The sequence below is a fragment of the Salmo trutta genome, chromosome 32 (assembly GCF_901001165.1).
Source record: "Salmo trutta chromosome 32, fSalTru1.1, whole genome shotgun sequence".
Classification (NCBI taxonomy): domain Eukaryota; kingdom Metazoa; phylum Chordata; class Actinopteri; order Salmoniformes; family Salmonidae; genus Salmo; species Salmo trutta.
In genome coordinates, this window is record NC_042988.1 from 22,758,729 (window position 1) to 22,776,966 (window position 18,238).

General features: G+C 40.7%; 1 protein-coding gene across 2 annotated transcripts in view; it reads right to left on the reverse strand.

The window, feature by feature from the left end:
* LOC115171433 (forkhead box protein K2) overlaps positions 1-18,238 on the reverse strand; it is a 29,763-nt gene that overhangs the window by 10,431 nt on the left and 1,094 nt on the right. For both annotated transcript variants that reach the window (XM_029728243.1, XM_029728242.1), the window contains exons 2-3: positions 11,213-11,401; positions 6,496-6,646 (exon numbers count right to left, since the gene is read on the reverse strand). In XM_029728243.1, coding sequence (XP_029584103.1) covers positions 6,496-6,646; positions 11,213-11,401 — 340 coding nt within the window. The remainder of the gene's footprint in view (positions 1-6,495; positions 6,647-11,212; positions 11,402-18,238) is intronic.

Below are 18,238 nucleotides of genomic sequence, written 5' to 3' on the forward strand. Positions count from 1 at the left end.
AAGAGTGAGTCATACGGATTTAACAGAGGGAATCCGGTCATTTTTCAAAATAAAACATCGTTCAGACTCATAATAAATAAAACGGAAATAATGTAAGTTATTTATTCTTTCTCTGCGGCCCGGTACCAAATGACCCACGGCCCGGTATCGGTCCGGGTGTTGGGGACCGCTGCTGTAGACCATACTATTTACCAAGAGAGTTATCATATTTTTATACCACCATAAACTGATGCTGGCAATAAGACTGGACTCAATGAGCTGTAAAAGACCATAAGCAAACAAGAAAATGCACACCCACGGGTGGCATTCCTAGTGGCTTTGATTTTAATGCAGGAAACCGAAATCCATTTTACCTCATTTGTACCAGCTGTGCAACTAGAGGCGAAAAAAACCAACAACCTCTAAATCACCTTTACTCCAAACACATAAATGCATACACATCTCTCTCTCTCCATTTAGCAAATCTGACCATAACTCTATCCTCTTGATTCCCGCTTACAAGCAAAAACTCAAACAGGAAGTACCAGTGACTCACTCAATACGGAAGTGGTCCGGTGAAGCGGATGCTAAGCTACAGGACTGTTTTGCTAGCACAGATTGGAAGATGTTCCAGGATTCATCCGATGGCATCAGTCACTGGCTTCAATAAGTGCATCGACAACGATGTCCCCACAGTGACCGTACGTACATATCCCAACCAGAAGCCATGGATTACAGGCAACATCAACACTAAGCTAAAGGCTAGAGTTGCTGTTTCAGGGAGCGGGACACAAACCCAAATGCTTATAAGAAATTTCACTACACCCTCCGACGAACCATCAAGCAAGCAAAGCGTCAATACAGAACTAATATAAAATCCTACTATACCAGCTCTGATGCATGTCAGATGTGGCAGGGTTTACAAACTATCACAGATTATGAAGGGAAACCCAGCCATGAGCTGCCCAGTGATGAGCCAAATGCCTTCTATGCTCGCTTTGAGGCAAGATACACTGAACCATACGTGAGAGCACCAGCTGTTCCAAATGACTGTGTGATCACACTCTCCATAGCTGATGTGAGTAAGACCTTTAAACATTCACAAGGCCAGACAGATTACCAGGACACGTCCTCAGAGCATGAGCTGCCAAGCAGGAAAAGGTCTTCACTGATTTTCAACCTCTCCCTGGCCCAGTCTGTAATACATACATGTTTCAAGCAGACCACAATTCTGCCCTACCAAGCAAAAATGCAGTAACTGCTCATTTGGTCAAAAATTAGTTAGTCATTTTTTGCTACATTAAATACATGCTTAATCATGTGGACAAGTATCCTGCCTCTATTGTATTGTGTTTTGGAGAAAATGTGGGTCATGTTAGCAGTAACTGCATAAAGTTACTGTGAAACCAAGGTAAATAAAAGCCATATTTCTCAGTTCCACACTATGAGCAGTTACTGCCTTTTTGCTTGGTAGGGAAGAATAGTCCCTGTGCCCAAGAATGCCAAGGTAACCTGTCTAAATGACGATCGTTCCGTAGCACTCACATCTGTAGCCATCAAATGCTTTGAAAGGCTGGTCATGACATCAACACCATCATCTCAGACACCCTGGACCCGCTCCAATTCGCAGGACAAGGACCACAACCTTTCCCTCAAAGTCTGTAAGGCAAATGAGTTGTTCGTGGACTACAGGAAACGTAGGGGTGAGCACACCCCCATTCAAATCGACAGGGCTGTAGTAGAGTGGATCGAGAGGTTCAAGTTCATCTATGTCCACATCACGAAGGATCTATCATGGTCCAAACACACCAACAGTTGAAGAGGGCACGACAACACCTCTTCCCCCACAGGAGGCTGAAAAGATTTGCCATGGGCCCTCAGATCCTCTAAAAGTTCTACAGCTGCACCATCGAGAGCATCTTGACTAACTTGGGGCCTCTATACCAGGCGGTGTCAGAGGAAGGCCCAAAACATTGTCAAAGACAGCCACCCACCCAAGCCAGACTGTTCTCTCTGCTACTGTACGACAAGCAGTACCAAGTCTGAAATCAACAGGACCCTGAACAGCTTCTACCCAAGACATCTAAACAAGACTGCTAAATAGCTAATCAAATGGGTAAATGCAGCTAGTCCTGGTAGCCCTTTTTGCACTTAGTCACTAACTTTTTTGCTGCTACTGTCCATTATCTATCCTGTTGCCTAGTCACTTTACCCCTACCTGTATGTACATTACACTGCTACCTCAATTACCTCGTACCCTTGCACATCGACTCGTTACGGGTACTCCCTATATGTATAGCCATGCTATTTCTATTTGTTATTCACTGTGTATTTATTCTTCATGTCACTATCTCAATTTTGTATAATATTTTTCATCTCATCTTTAACTCTGCATTGTTGGACAATAATCCATAAGTAAGCATTTCACTGTTAGTCTATGAAGCATGTGACAAATTCAATTTGATGACAAATCATGGGTTTGTTTTGTCACATGCAACAGTTAAAATGCAAAAACAGACAGACACATGACTACCTTTCCTCTCCAATTAATTAAAGTGTGCACTTATTTAAAAAGGGCAATCTGCAGTTGCAGTACCCATTGATTCTTGAAGAATATAACTTAGAAATGCCTCGAGCTTAGTTCAACTGTCATACCCCATCCAGACTCCAAATAAACTTGTTTTACTCCAATGTTTGTAAACAAAGTAGTGTTGAGCAATTAACCAAAACATCAGATATGTTTTTTTTTTTTAAAACCAATAGAGATAAATCAGATCAAGTCCAAACTGTGTGATATAGTAGAGTTGTAGTTTCCAACAGGCCAATATTCTACATAGATTAGCGCAGTAATTAACCAACATGACCATAAACAATTTCGCGCCTACTTGTCCGGTCTGTGTGGGGCACACAGAGGGAGAGAAGAGACAGAAGACACGCGAGCGAGAGGGATAGGGAGCAGTTGCTTCGGGAGGTATCGCTACCTGAACATACATGATCTAAGTGATTGATAGTTGATATTCAGCAGTCATAAAAGTATGCATTATTTACATAAGCAGCTCTATAGAGATGAGGACTTGGAATTAAATAATAAAAAGTCAAATAAAACAAAATGTAATATACCCAACAACTGAAATATTTAAAATATTTATAAAGTAAATAATAATGTAAATAAATGATGGTTAATAAGTGCAGTAATGGGCAGTCACTACCATCATGGGACTTTTGTTAAACGTTTTATTCTGTGTTGTTACATCATTCCTTCCACATAACACATAGTGCATTTAATGACAAAAAAATGTATTATCAAAACCGTGATTATTTTTTAATAATAATAGAACCAAAACGACCCCAAAAAGCACTTATCACTCAGCACTAGGGTTGCAAAGGGTCGGAAACTTCCCGGAATGTCCCATGGTAAGTTAAGCCCGGGAATTTTGGGAATTTTGCTTAAATTCATATTTTTTTTTTTAATTTTTTTTTAAAAGGTTAGCTTATAACAGTGAACCTTTTTTGAGGGATACAAGGCAATTCTAGGTCTTGTGGCATATTTTGATTAAACTATCCCCAATTCAATGGAGTTGCAACCCTCTGCATGGACAGTGCATTCTTCCATCACATGTACAGCTGATTCTCAAGATCTTGCACACTAATGAGATGCTATTGAACCCACTACTACACTGTTTGAGCCAGGGGTTACATGCTTTCTGGTAAGTTTTGATTACAATACCGGGTGGGGTGAATATATTTTATGAGACATTTTTTGTTAACTAGTAAATAGTAGCCTACAGCATGGTGTTTAAATCATTTCTAACTTGTTAACAATTTCTGCTAGTTAGTTTTTGCTACCATGTGGGATTTAGCTTGCTTGAGCCTGCTAACTGAGGAGTGTTAATTCACCTGTTTCCATATACGTTTAATTTTAAAACATTTATCTTACAAATTAGTTGTTAAATCTAACTGCTTAAATAATTACCTATACATGGAATTGTATTTGTTTTTTACAAATTTTTTCCTAATCTTTACAGGAAAATGCCACGGGCACTATCTGATGTGTGGAGACATTTCACTGCAGCTAATCCAGAAGGAAAAGCTGTGTACATTTGCAAATACTGTGCCAAATCGTATGTGAAGGATGCACCAAAGATGCAGAATCATCTGGCCAAGTGCATAAAGTTTGCTCAGCGATCACAAGCTACCTCGACAAATGTCCCTCTACTTCTATTCGAAGTGAAAATGATGAATCAGAAACCTTAACACAATTCCTCCTGGAGTCAAGAAGTTTTTTTTGACTCAATGGAAGAACATAGTCAGAGAAATTATGATTAATGTCTTGCTCGAGCTGTGTATGCAACTGCTGCTCACAGGCAATGTGTATTGGAAGAGATTTCTGAATGTTTTTCGCCCAGCATACACCCCTCCAACCAAACATGCTTTATCTACTAATTTGCTGGATGCAGAGATCAGAGTTCAAGTGAAGGTCAAGCAAATCATAGAGAAAGCAGACTATTGCAATCATCTCTGATGGGTGGTCGAATGTTCCTGGGCAAGGAATAATTAACTACATCTCCACCCCTCAACCAGTATCCTACAAGAACACAGACACAAGAGACAACAGACACACCGGTCTCCACATTGCAGATGAGCTGAAGGCAGTCATCAATGACCTTGGACCACAGAAGGTATTTGCACTGGTGACAGACAATGCTGCGAACATGAAGGCTGCTTGGTCTAAAGTGGAGAGTCCTACCCTCACATCACACCCATTGGCTGTGCTGCTCATGTATTGAATTTGCTCCTCAAGGACATCATGGCACTGAAAACAATGGATACACACAAGAGAGCCAAGGAAATGGTTAGGTATGTGAAGGGTCATCAAGTTATAGAAGCAATCTACCAATCCAAGTAAAATGAGAAGAATAAGCGCACCAAATTGAAGCTGCCCAGCAACACCTGTTGGGTGGTGTTGTCATCATGTTTGACAGTCTCTTGGAGGGGAAGGAGTCTCTCCAAGAAATGGCCATATCACAGTCTGCCGATATGGACAGCCCCATCAAAAGGATCCTCCTGGGTGATGTATTTTGGGAGAGAGTGGTAAGCAGCCTGAAACTCCTGAAACCTAAAATTGTAGCCATTGCACGGATTGAGGGAGACAACGGCATCCTGTCTGATGTTCAGACTCTGCTTGCAGATGGAAGAGAATAAATCTGTACTGCCCTGCCCACTTCACTGTTGCTCCAAGCAAAGGAAACTGCAGATCTGAAATACATCAAAAAGCGTGAAGACTTCTGCCTGAAGCCCATACACACCGCAGCACACGTTGGACCCCAAGTACGCTGGCAAGAGCATCGTGTCGGGTGCAGAGATCAACAAGGCCTATGGTGTCATCACTACCGTGTCTCGCCACCTTGGCCTTGATGAGGGAAAGGTTCTTTGCAGTCTGGAGAAGTAAACTTCCAAGCAAGGGCTTTGGCATAAAGATGCAATATGGCAGTCGTGCCAACATATCTCATCAGCCACCTGGTGGAAGGGACTTTATGGATATGAGGCTCTTTCCCCTGTTGCCTCCATCATCCTCCAAATCCCACCAACATCAGCCATCTCAGATCGCAACTGGTCCTTGTTTGGGAACACACGCACACACACCAAAGCATGCGACAGGCTGATCAGTACAAGGGTTGAAAAATTGGTGACCATCGGGGCAAATTTGAGGCTTTTTGAGCCTGACAACAAGTCATCCTCAACAAGGTTGGAAAGTGACAGTGAAGATGAGCCCTCAGAGTCTGATGTTCAAGAGGTGGACATTGAGGAGGTCCAGGAAGAAGACAGAGAAGCCTGAGAGGAAGACAACCAAAGCTTTAGTTTCTAGACTCATTTTACAGATGTATGTTGGGAGATGCGATTGATCATTGGGAATCATTCAATATTCCCTTTCTTTTGTTGCTCAATGAAATAATCCCATGTGAAGAGTCAACTCATTTAATTAAAGTTAAATTCCTATATTTTTTTCTCTACTGGAAGGTTAACCATTTGCAATTATGTCTACTTATGATAAGGTAAAATGTGTGTTTCTGTCTCCATATGATATGGTAAATATATCCAATGCAAAAATACCATTTAAATAGTATTAATTTAAATACATTTCTGTTAATTCCCATATATTCCCGTTACTTCCCACAGAAAGTTTCCACCTCTGAATATTCCCCAAAATGTACAACCCTACTCAGCACTAAAACAAAGTAAATGTAAACAAACACTATACACTCTCATAACATTAAAACTATTTTGATATCATGGTTGGTCAATTCTTGCATCCATAGCTCTGTCTATGAATTTGAGAGTGGTTACATTTCTCCAGCCCCATCCCTCAGCTTTTTAACAAAACAGTGGTGGGGATAACACTATGGCTCCAACCGCTGATTGCCACTAAATTAAAAAGGCCAGTTTCACAGACACAGATTAATATAAGCCTTAGACTAAAAGCATGTTCAATGGAGATTCTCTGTATGTGGTGCTCACCTTGGGGCTGTCCCCTCCTGAGGCCTCCTTGTCGTTCTCTGACTGGGAGTTGTCGTTTATGAGCTGTAGCTCTGCAGAGCTGACGATGCGACCCATCCTGTAGCCGGACAAGCCTGCTCCTCTGGGACTGGAGGGGCACGAGTTGGCAGCACTGTGGGGAAGAAGTGGACCAGACCATTAGTCAGTCACCAAGTCTCTGTCAGCATGATGACCAACACAGTACATATCAAATTATCTGACTAAGAATAATGCAATACTTTTAGGCTACAAACAAAACTGCCTAATTGATCCACTGATGACCTCAGTTCCTTTTTTAGAAATCAAGCAATGGTTTATAATTAGCCAAGCTAGTCTGAGGAATAGGGGGCCCCAGTAAAATAAATATCTTGGTTCATCTAATCTGTACCCTTTACTGCAGTAGCCTGCAGTCAGACTGGTTCACACCACCTATGCAAATAGCCTCACATTATCTAACCCATATTGAAAGGAGAGCAAAATCATTTCATGAGGCATTAAGTTGAGCGTTAAAACAGCAGAAAACGCTTAACGATTTGTTAAGCTGAAGCAAACATGATTAATCTGGAGATAAACACTGATGATTGGCTAGAATCAAATGAAAACATCAATATTATTTTTTCCATTCTTCAATGTATCTGGAGCAGTTCCATCATCGTTGCAATGTGCGGTAGCCGATTGGCAGATGTGCTAGTAGGAATTCATGGGTGGATTAGCACTAGAGGTCGACCGATTAATCGTAATGGTAGATTAAATTAGGTCCGATTTCAAGTGTTCATAACAAAATCGGTAATCGGCATTTTTGGACGCCGATTATATTGCAATTCACGAGGAGACTGCGTGGCAGGCTGACCACCTGTTATGTGAGTGCAGGCAGCAAGGAGCCATGGTAAGTTGCTAGCTAGCATTAAACTTATCTTATAAAAAACAATCAATCAATCTTAACATAATCACTAGAATACTACACTAGAATACTACACATGGTTGATGATATTACTAGTTTAACTAGCTTGTCCTGCGTTGCATATAATCAATGCGGTGCCTGAAATTGTGTCACTTCTCTTGCGTTCAGTGTAAGCAGAGTCAGGGTATATGCAGCAGTTTGGGCCGCCTGGCTCGTTGTGAACTGTGTCAAGACCATTTCTTCCTAACAAAGACAGTAATTAATTTGGCATAATTTTAGATAACTATGACATAACATTGAAGGTTGTGCAATGTAACATCAATATTTAGACTTATGGTTGCCACCCGTTCCATAAAATACGGAACGGTTCCGTATTTCACTGAAAGAATAAACGGTTTTGAAATGATAGTTAACGGAATTTGACCATATTAATGACCTAAGGCTCATATTTCTGTGTGTTTATTATATTATAATTAAGTCTATGATTTGATAGAGCAGTCTGAGCGGTGGTAGGCAGCAGCAGGCTTGTTAGCATTCAATCAAACCGCACTTTTCTCCGTTTGCCAGCACTATTTCGCAATGCTTGAAGCACAGCGCTGTTTATGACTTCAAGCCTATCAACGCCTGAGATTAGGCTGGCAATACTATAGTGCCTATAAGAACATCCAATAGTCAAAGGTATATGAAATACAAATGGTATAGAGAGAAGTAGTCCTATAATAACTCCAACCTAAAACTTCTTAACTGGGAATATTGAAGACTCATGTTAAGAGGAACCACCAGCTTCCATATGTTCTGGAACTTAAACGTTAGCTTTTTTACATGGCACATATTGCACTTTTACTTTCTTCTCCAACACTTTGTTTTTGTATTATTTAAACCAAATTGAACATGTTTCATTATTTGTTTGAGACTAAATTGATTTTATTTATGTGTTATATTAAGTTAAAATATAGTGTTACATTTACATTTAAGTCATTTAGCAGACGCTCATTCAGTATTGTTGTAATTGTCATTATCACACACACCGGTATCGGCGTTGAAATATCAAATCGGTCGACCTCTAATTAGCACTGCAACAATTTTAATTTCACATACTATAAGGTAGGTTACATTTGAACACAGCAGTAGGTATTAGGGATGTGGCAAATGGGGGGGGGGGGGGGGGGGGGGGGGGAGTTCATGTTTAAACGTCCATTTTTATCATCAGTTTTCGGTTAAAACGGTGTGCCCCTTTCAGATGGTGAAGCATTGCACCTGTACTACCATTACTGTACTTCAATTCCACCTCGCAAAATGTGCATTTCCTTCTCATTAACTCTCAAAGTATTGCCATACAGGGCTTCACTGCTGTCGCTTGCCTTTCTCTGCCATTTTACTGTTAACGATGACGACGTAGTGGTGGACAGTTGACAGCAAAATAATTGACTCCGACTTGCACATCAACTCCCCATTTCTGGAGAGTTAAGATTCAATTCTGCTAGGAAATTTGGAATGGAGGAGCCTGATTACAACAGAGCACAGTTAACAATATTTGAGATATTAAAGCTAGAATCCTTCAAATGTTGCAGGTGCTCCTAAATAAAATGTCCAGATCGCACAGAAAAATATTTAGGCGCATATGCGAGTAAAATGGTCACACTGTAGAGCCCTGGATTAGTTACCATACTTCAGAGAATACAAACACTTGCATCTTTCATAGCGAGCTAGCGAGGGACGGAGAGAGGGGCACAGTATAGGCAGGTCGGCCACCAGGCAGAAAGAGGACAAAAACAGCTGAGAAGTTGAGCCTAGCACTTCAACACTTAGATGTTGTGGATATTTACCCACTACGCAGTTTACTTTCTGCAGTTGAGTCATATCGCGGAGTCAACCTTTACACAACTTTCCGCAGGCCTATATAGCCTATCGTCTAGTTTGGCAATAACACAAAATGTGTTGTGTGATAACTGCAATGTGAATTTAAAAATGTTTCCTAACGTTAAGGATCCCAATTACATTTAAACGTTCACACCCCAATAACTAATCAACAACCTATTTTTCCTGTTTAAAACTACTACGATAATGAAATGCAGTGGAAAAAACTAACAAATTAATTTTCATTTTAGTCTACGAAAATGTGAAAAGAGGAGAATTCCACATCCATTAGTCTCACATTTCATTTGACATGAAGCTCCTTTTCAACTGTTTTGTCCAATCCTAAGCATGCATGCGTGCAGAATATTTAATTCCATCCTCTCATGACATATTTGAGCTGCTCGGTCTGATTGAGTTGATCTGCCAGGCTCTCCCACACAGTTCCCAGGTGTGAACGAGTGACTGAAGTGAAATCTTTTAAACTGATGCGAAGCCAGGACAGTAGGCTTGGGCGGTATACTGATTTTCATGTGGTCATACAGTCCTTCTCTCGTTCCAGGATTTACGGTATTACGAGCATAGCACACAAGAGGGCTCTACAAACACAAGAAAAGTCAACTAGGCTTCTTACCAGAATGCTAACAAAATTAGCAAACTAATTGCGAAATGCCAACGAGCAAAACAAACTAATTACAAAGACCGGCAAATACAGCTCATAAAGTTAAACAAAAGTAGCTACTAGCTACTGAATGTCATTTTCGGTCTGTATTGACATTTACAAGCGAAAGTTAACGAGAGAAATTGTGCAAATGAACAAAGTTGGGATACATGCTCTTCCGAAGGAAGAGAAGCATGTGTACATGGACCAGATGGGAGAACAATGGGAGAAAAAAAACACTAGTAGAAAGCACAGGGGGAAAATGGCAGCTGTACAGCACTCATCTAGCGCTCTGACTTCTGGCAGAAAGCCATTAGAAGATATCTGATGGCTTCAACACCTCATGTGCGCCGCACAACAGAGACTCGCCTATCGATATAGAATGCTGTGGACTCACCAGATGGCTTTCTCCAATTGTGCTGTTTATAAACAAACACATGACTGGCTCGACTGTTCTGGGGAACTACGGTAAGCTTTATCACGTAAAATAATGTGACAGGTTAAATGAAGAATGCAATATGCTTTATCTCCTAATGTATTGCACAAGTTGACTGCAGGTATTAACATAAAAAGTTGCAACAAATATTCAAATTTACTGAAACTTCAAAGAAATAGTTGACGGTTTTGAAAATTCCTCCCGTGGCTTCTTCCAAATACCCCGTTATACAGTATACCACCCAAGCCTACAGGACACTTCACTTGTAACTAACCTTCCCTATGGAAAAAACAAATGCTATTTGTTGAATATTAGTAGTACAGTAATACTCCTGGCATTTTTGTAAAGCTCAATTTCCCCCCTTTTCAAGGAATGTGCACATGATGGAAGTTAGAGGTAGCCTAAATATTCATAATATAAGTCGGGAAAAAATGTGCTTACTATGTGACCTAAATGGCTGTGACTTAAACTAGACAAACTGCCCAGAGTTTTAGTCAACTAATAATAATTAAAGGATGAAATGACTAAAATATGACTGAGAATAAAAAGGTATTAAAACTGAAACAGCTGTCAAAATTAACATTGCTAGAAGCTATGTATTTTCAGTCAACACACACACAGCAGCTAAGTGAAGACTGCCAATGGCTACACACAGACTAGGCTTAACAAGTACACACAATAAATCTGTGTTGGACAGATTGTGTAGGTTAGGAGGTGACTTAAGCTGCAAGCTGTGCCTGGTTCACATCTTCCCCTAGAGTTCAATAAACTAAGCATTAGCCGCCAGGCCAGTATGATAATAAGTTATCTCAAGGTTAACTGAGGCCCAGGCCTACTGTTACTGTACCTGATGGTGCCGGTGGGCGAGGGCAGGGGGCTCATGAGGTGGGCGATGTTGTCTGGAATGTTTATGGTGAGCGGAGAGATGTGGACTGGTTTTACTGGAGACTCAGGCGCCTCACGCTTCTCCCTCTTCCCACTGGATAGGGCTGTGAATGTGATCTTGATGTTTGTGCTGGGAAACCTGAAAGTGCACCTGCAGAGAAAAAGAGAAAACCACAATGTAATGCAACCTTCCAGTCTGTGGCCTCTGAGCATCTACACTACACGTTAGTGTTTTTAAATGTATGTAAAATGTATTTTGTATGTAATGTCTTTTTCGTTATACACTACATTTTATGGACACCTGCTCATCGAACATCTTATTCCAAAATCATGGACATTAATATGGAGTTGGTTCCCCTTTTGCTGTGACATAACAGCCTCCACTCTTCTGGGAAGGCTTTCCACTAGATGTTGGAACATTACTGCAGGGACTTGCTTCTATTGAGCCTCAAAAGCATTACTGAGGTCGGGCACTGATGTTGGGCGATTTGGCCTGGCTCGCAGTCAGCATTCCAATTCATCCCAAAGGTGTTTGATGGGGTTGAGGTCAGGGTTCTGTAAAGGCCAGTCAAGTTCTTCCACATCGATCGACAAATAATTTCTATATGGACCTCGCATTGTGCATGGGAGCATTGTCATGCTGAAACAAGAAAGGGCCTTCCCCAAACTGTTGCCACAAAGATGGAAGCACAGAAGTCTTGAATGTCATTGTATGCTGTAACGTTAAGATCTCCCTTCACTGGAACTAAGGGGCCTTGCCCGAACCATGAAAAACAGCCCCAGACCATTATTCCTCCACCAAAGTTTACAGTTGGCACTATGCATTGGGGCAGGTAGTGTTCTCCTGGCATCAACCAAAACCCAGATTTGTCCGTCGGACTGCCAGATGGTGAAGTGTGATTCATCACTCCAGAGAATGAGTTTCCACTGCTCCAGAGTACAATGGCGGCGAGCTTCACACCACTCCAGCCGACACTTGGCATTGCGCATGGTGATCTTAGGCTTGTGTAAGTCTGCTCGGTCATGGAAACCCATTTTATGAAGCTCCTGACAAACGGTTCTTGTGCTGACGTTGCTTCCAGAGGCTCAGGCTAAATATAGGCTGTGGTAGCCTAATCAAACACACATTCTCATTGTGGGGTAAACAACAAGCAGTGTGCATGACTAGAATGGAGATGTCCATGTACACCAAGGTTCAATCAGTGCAGGATCAGGCTTCATCACCACACCCCAGAGAGAGATGGAGGCCCAGATTGTTATGCCAGCCCTGCTTCCTTTTGGTCCGGATGCCAGGTGCTGCTGCACTTGTTGCCAAGCCCCAACAGAGCTGGCATAGAGCACATTCAGAGAGAACAGTGTCCCTGACACCCAAGTCTCAAATTAGCATTGCTACTCAGAGGGTGAAAAACTGCTGGGAGCCAGCCTGGTGAAGCCAGACACTTCAATTATGCATATACACTCCAACACCCTTTCAGGACCAATGTAATACCCCTGTCAACAAAGAGCATGGGAAACAAAATTATTTGATGAAATAGGGGGATGTTGATGACCTCATTATGCAGATAACACATAGCTAGTGTCTAGTGGGAAAAAATGCTTTTTCAAAACTAGTTACCAGCATGGTACAGAGATGCAAACTGGAGGGCCCAAAAAGAAGACACTTTTTTTTGCACTGTTTGCAGGTTTTAACTAATTAAACAAAGAATATGATCTACATGATCAGTCTCTGTGTAAAATAAAGTGGTTAATGTGAACCTAACTCACAGCTAAAAAATGTAAAGAAAGCAATCCAATGTTATTTGTTGCCTAGACTTTACTGCAAATGACACTCAAGTTGAGAAAAAAACAATACACTAATATTGCAGTTAGCCATGACAGCCTTTATAATAGAATGCTTGTGACCACACAGACAAATATTGCACATGGAATTTTTTTTTTTTAAAGTAGAAATAGAATGAAACAAACAGGCATTCTATTTTTTTTCTATTATAGTGGTCACTATAGACATTGATCAAGTGCACAAGGCTACATGTGTGCAAAACTAACGTTCACCGAGTTAAATTATAATCCCCCTCACATGTGTTACTGTCAAATTCAACACAACAAAAACAATATCTTTGGGCTGCACTGCACATTATTACATTGTACACTGCCTGTGGACATCAGTTCTACAATGTGCCAGCAAAAGTGAGAAAGAGGGAAAGTGTGTGGTGTTCCTTTCACCTCTAGAGAGGCATCCAGTTTAAGCCAGGCCCAGCTACACACCCTGAATGTACTTGTTTAACAAGCAACGCCTCATTTTCACCTAATTCTCTCATTCTGAAAATTAACCACATACTGTAGAGGGAAAACATTAGTTAATAACAGATAGTGGTTAGTTCTTTAGCCAGTTAACATTTCATAGATTGCCAAAGTCCAGTAAGCAACTAACGCTTTATAACTTGAGGAACGGCAAGGAGTCGTACACCAGTTAATATTATAAAGAATTGGTTAGGTTACTAACGTTAGCTCATTTGATGTTGTAACGTTAGCTGTCTACTTTATTAGCAAGCTAATTTTCACACCATAAACTCAATTATTTGATCAGATATGTTGGCTAATGTTGCTCAACATTTCTCTGGCTAGCTAACTGAGAATTCGATCCAGCTAGCAAGATACTTAACAATGCTAATACCTGTTCCACCACACTTTCTCCCTCACCACAAACTTTCTAAATGCCATTCGTTTTTCGGTTATAGCTCATGAAATACCCTTCATCACCTTCTCACACCCGTCTCCATGGTCAGGCTTCTCATCTAACGTTACCTATTCATTATCGTTCAGGGACGCGCTGCTGTAACTGGCAAGCTGCCTTTCCAGAGCGCGCGCTGATGCTGGAACGAGTAAATTGGTCCTCTTTCTTCAGTCGCGTGCTGCGCTGCATTCTGTTGTTATGTAAACGATTGGCTGAGGCTTGGATACAGACAGTATTGCTCCAAACTTGCATCACTTGTTCCCTTACAGCCAGTAGTGATCCAACCCCCCCTTCCCACAAACTTTTATCATTGGATCTATACGAATCACTTAAGTCACCTAATTTGGATTCAAAACGGCAAATTTCGCCAAAATGTGACTAGTTTGCATCCCTGATGGTAGAGGCAGGTAGCAATATTCAATAGGCCTAATGATGCCTTTGGATCGCTCAAACTCAAAAAGCACAAGAAAGAGGCTTGACACCCACCTTCTCAGATTGTTCTGAAATAATTTCTGTTAGAAACAGATAAGATCAGCATTTCTGCAACATTGAACTAATCGATTGAACCCAACTGGCCATTTTAATTGATAGGATTTTTATAATATTCAATAAATATAGCACCTAAGATTTGATTTGGATCAAACTTTTTTCTAACAATGAGTTAGACATGAGGAATCCAAAGAAATGGTGTAAAGCCACCAAGGGACCCCCTTTTCGCGAAAAAAAAGCACAATCGTTGCAATAACGCACCTAACCATCAATGCCTTTCTTAAAATCAATACACAAGTATATATTTTTTTAAACTGCATATATTGTTAAAAGAAATGCATGTTTAGCAAGCAATATTGTGTCACTTTTCTTGCGTTCAGTGCAAGCGAGTCAGGGTATATGCAGCAGTTTGGGCCGGCTGGCTCGTTGCGAATTGTTGAAAGTCAATTTATTCCTAACAAAGACAGTAATTACTTTGCCAGAATTGTACATAATTATGACATAACATTGAAGGTTGTGCAACGTAACAGTAATATTTAGACTAAGGGTTGCCACCCGTTCGATAAAATACGGAACGGTTCCGTATTTCACTTAAAGAATAAATGTTCTGTTTTTGAAATGACAGTTTCCGGATTTGACTACATTAATGACCTAAGGCTTGCATTTCTGTGTGTTTATTATAATTAAGTATATGATAGAGCAGTCTGACTGAGCGGTGGTAGGCAGCAGCAGGCACGTAAGCATTAATTCAAACAGCAGCTCTTAGCAATGCTTGAAGCACAGCGCTGTTTATGACTTCAAGCCTATCAACTCCTGAGATTAGGCTGGCAATACTAAACTGCCTTTAAGAACATCCAATAGTCAAAGGTAGCTGAAATAGTCCTATAATAACTCCAACCTAAAACTTCTTAACTGGGAATATTGAAGACTCATGTTAAGAGGAACTACCAGCTTCCATATGTTCTGGAACTTAAACGTTAGCTTTTTTTACATGGCACATATTGCACTTTTACTTTCTTCTCCAACACTTTGTTTTTGTATTATTTAAACCAAATCGAACATGTTTCATTATTTGTTTGAGACTAAATAGATTATATTTATGTATTATATTACGTTAAAATAAGTGTTCATTGTTCATTCAGTATTGTTGTAATTGTCATTTATTACACACATAAAAATCGGCATCGGCTTTTGTTGGTCCTCCAATAATCGTTATCGGCGCTGAAAAATCATAATCGGTCAACCTCTAGTTCAGAGAAATGAGTCACTGAAGTTGTTGGGTTTATGTGCCATCTTACATCCTGATATTACTTAGTTCTGACCACTGATGGTGTTGTTCCTGCTATGGAGGGGGGGGGAAATAATCACCTAATAGCAAGAACAGCACCATCAACATTGTGCTCAGCAGCACACTCACATGGCAACCATCAGGGTGTCTTTGATACAGGAATGCTGAGCTCTGAGACATCACATTCCTCGCAGAGTGCTGTGTGTGACCAAAGGCAACACACATTGCTTTTGTGTGTGTGTTGGGGTCTCACTGATCCTCTGTCAGTCAGGCACAGATGCATACAAACAACAAACAGAATTCCTTTTGCCACCAGACCCCCAATCTTTACTACCTGAGGTAAAGAATTCCACTAGACCACAAAACCCACCCCCCTACTAGACAATTAATGTTATTATATAGTCTACTTTCTGCTTCAATCAATTCATACTTAAATGTTTTCAACAACAAAAGAAGCTTGGTTAAGAGGATAAGCTTGCATGGAAATCCCAAGTCATTTTGCAAAGAGCTGAGTTTTCCCACAGCATCAATGCATTTTAACATTCAGGCTCCTTTGCCAATTTCCCTCCTTGCTCAATGAGACCAAACATTTTGTAAAAGCAAATGCACAGTTGCTATGTTGTGCCAGGAGGTAGAACACAATGGACCCTCAAAAGATCCAAAAGTATTCAAGCTCAGGGCAGCAGAGACAAGAGGTCTTCTCTATTTTTTTCCCACGATAATCATCATCCCGGCAGATTATCCTAAAAACACACAACATCCCAATGAGACAAAACAATGAGCATCAAACTAATATATCTGCTTTACACATATTCAGTTAGGATGTAAACAGTCATGGCAAGACTATGCTATGGAGTAATTATGTAGGCGTGGGAGAGTAACAACATGGAGGGCTGGGCAGCAGTGACTGCTTCATTCTGGCAATTTATGTCATTCTGTTGGAATCCAGGGGACATAAAGAACCCCAGTCCAGAGCTCTTCAAGCCAAGACTGTCTGTCCACTTCCCTGATCATTCTTTGCCTTAGGTAGGGTGGGCTACTATAGTCATTATACCCATAAAGCCCAATTCCAAAATAAGGATATCACAAGGTTTTCTTGAAGCTGTAGATGTGAGCGTATAAAACACACCCATGATTTAAAGCTCTTTAGTCACGTCAACTTGATCGATAACAGAATTTGAGCCCACTGTGCTTCTTAGTTAGGAATCAACATCTCTTCAGTCTAAAGTGCTGTGATACAGTGTATGACTGGGTAAGAAGACTGGGTGGTCAGTTAAAGTGGCAATGAGCAGTTGCTACATCCAATTTTTAATGTATAAATTAATTACATGTACCCCACTGATTCTTGAATAATATAACCTGTCTCAAGTCGTACCCAATCACAACCCAAAATATAAACATGTTTTACTCCAATGTTTGTCAAAGTAAATGCAAACAAACACTATATAGGGTGCATTCGTAAATTCACTCTGGCTTTCTACGCCGATTTCAGAGCACTCTTATTCTGCACCAGAGTGCAGAATAACTGATGAATTTACAAACTGCAACACCAGTTGAATATGACCTGTGTCAGTAAACGTTGGCAAAAAAATATTTAAATTGTTGCCAGCAGCACAGTTACAGTCACCAACACTCTAGATAACACAAACAGCCTAACCAGCTCTGCCAGGGCAATAAAAATGGTCAGAGTGATGTTTCCCCTTTTTTGTGTCTGGAAGTAGCAAGCAAGTTAGCCAACATTAGCCAGTTAGCTTGGGTGATTGACTGGATAAGAGCGTCTGCTAAATGACTTAAATGTAAATGTAATGTTGTGAGGTCAGAACACTTGGATCAACCCTACTCCTCAGGCAGAACATCCAGTGTGCGATGACAACACTCCAGAGTGAATATACGAACACACCCATAGCCTCAAAACATGTTTAAAACTATCATTTTGGATGGCCAGTCCTTGCATCCATAGCTCTATAAATGAATTTGAGAGTGGTTACATTTCTCCAGCCCCATCCCTTAGCTTTTTACCCAAACAGGGTTGGGGAGGCCGCTTTGTTATTGTTTCTACTGCTGCTTTAAGAATGCAGCTTTGTCACTGTATGTCACTGAGGCAACTGACCAAGGAATGAGCCCCAGCAGCCCACTAAATTGTGTTGTGAATTATGCATCAAATATCAACATTCAAAAGTGAATTATGGCACAATAGTGACTTTTCCTAATTAAATACAGGGTTGTCTTCAGATTTAATGGTTGAGTTGGATTGGAGTGTATATTGCAAGTTTCTTGCACGTTTCTTTAGAATAAAAATGGGTCAATTTGGCATAGAAATAGAATCTCATTATAGTATTATGGAATTCAAATCGGTCTAAGAGAATAGAGTAATGTTACCGTGATGGCAAGAGGAAAATAATGGTCAGTGAATATTTTGTGACTATTTCTTATGTATTGTAAGGTTAGCATTGGCCTCTGTGACCTGCCATTATAAC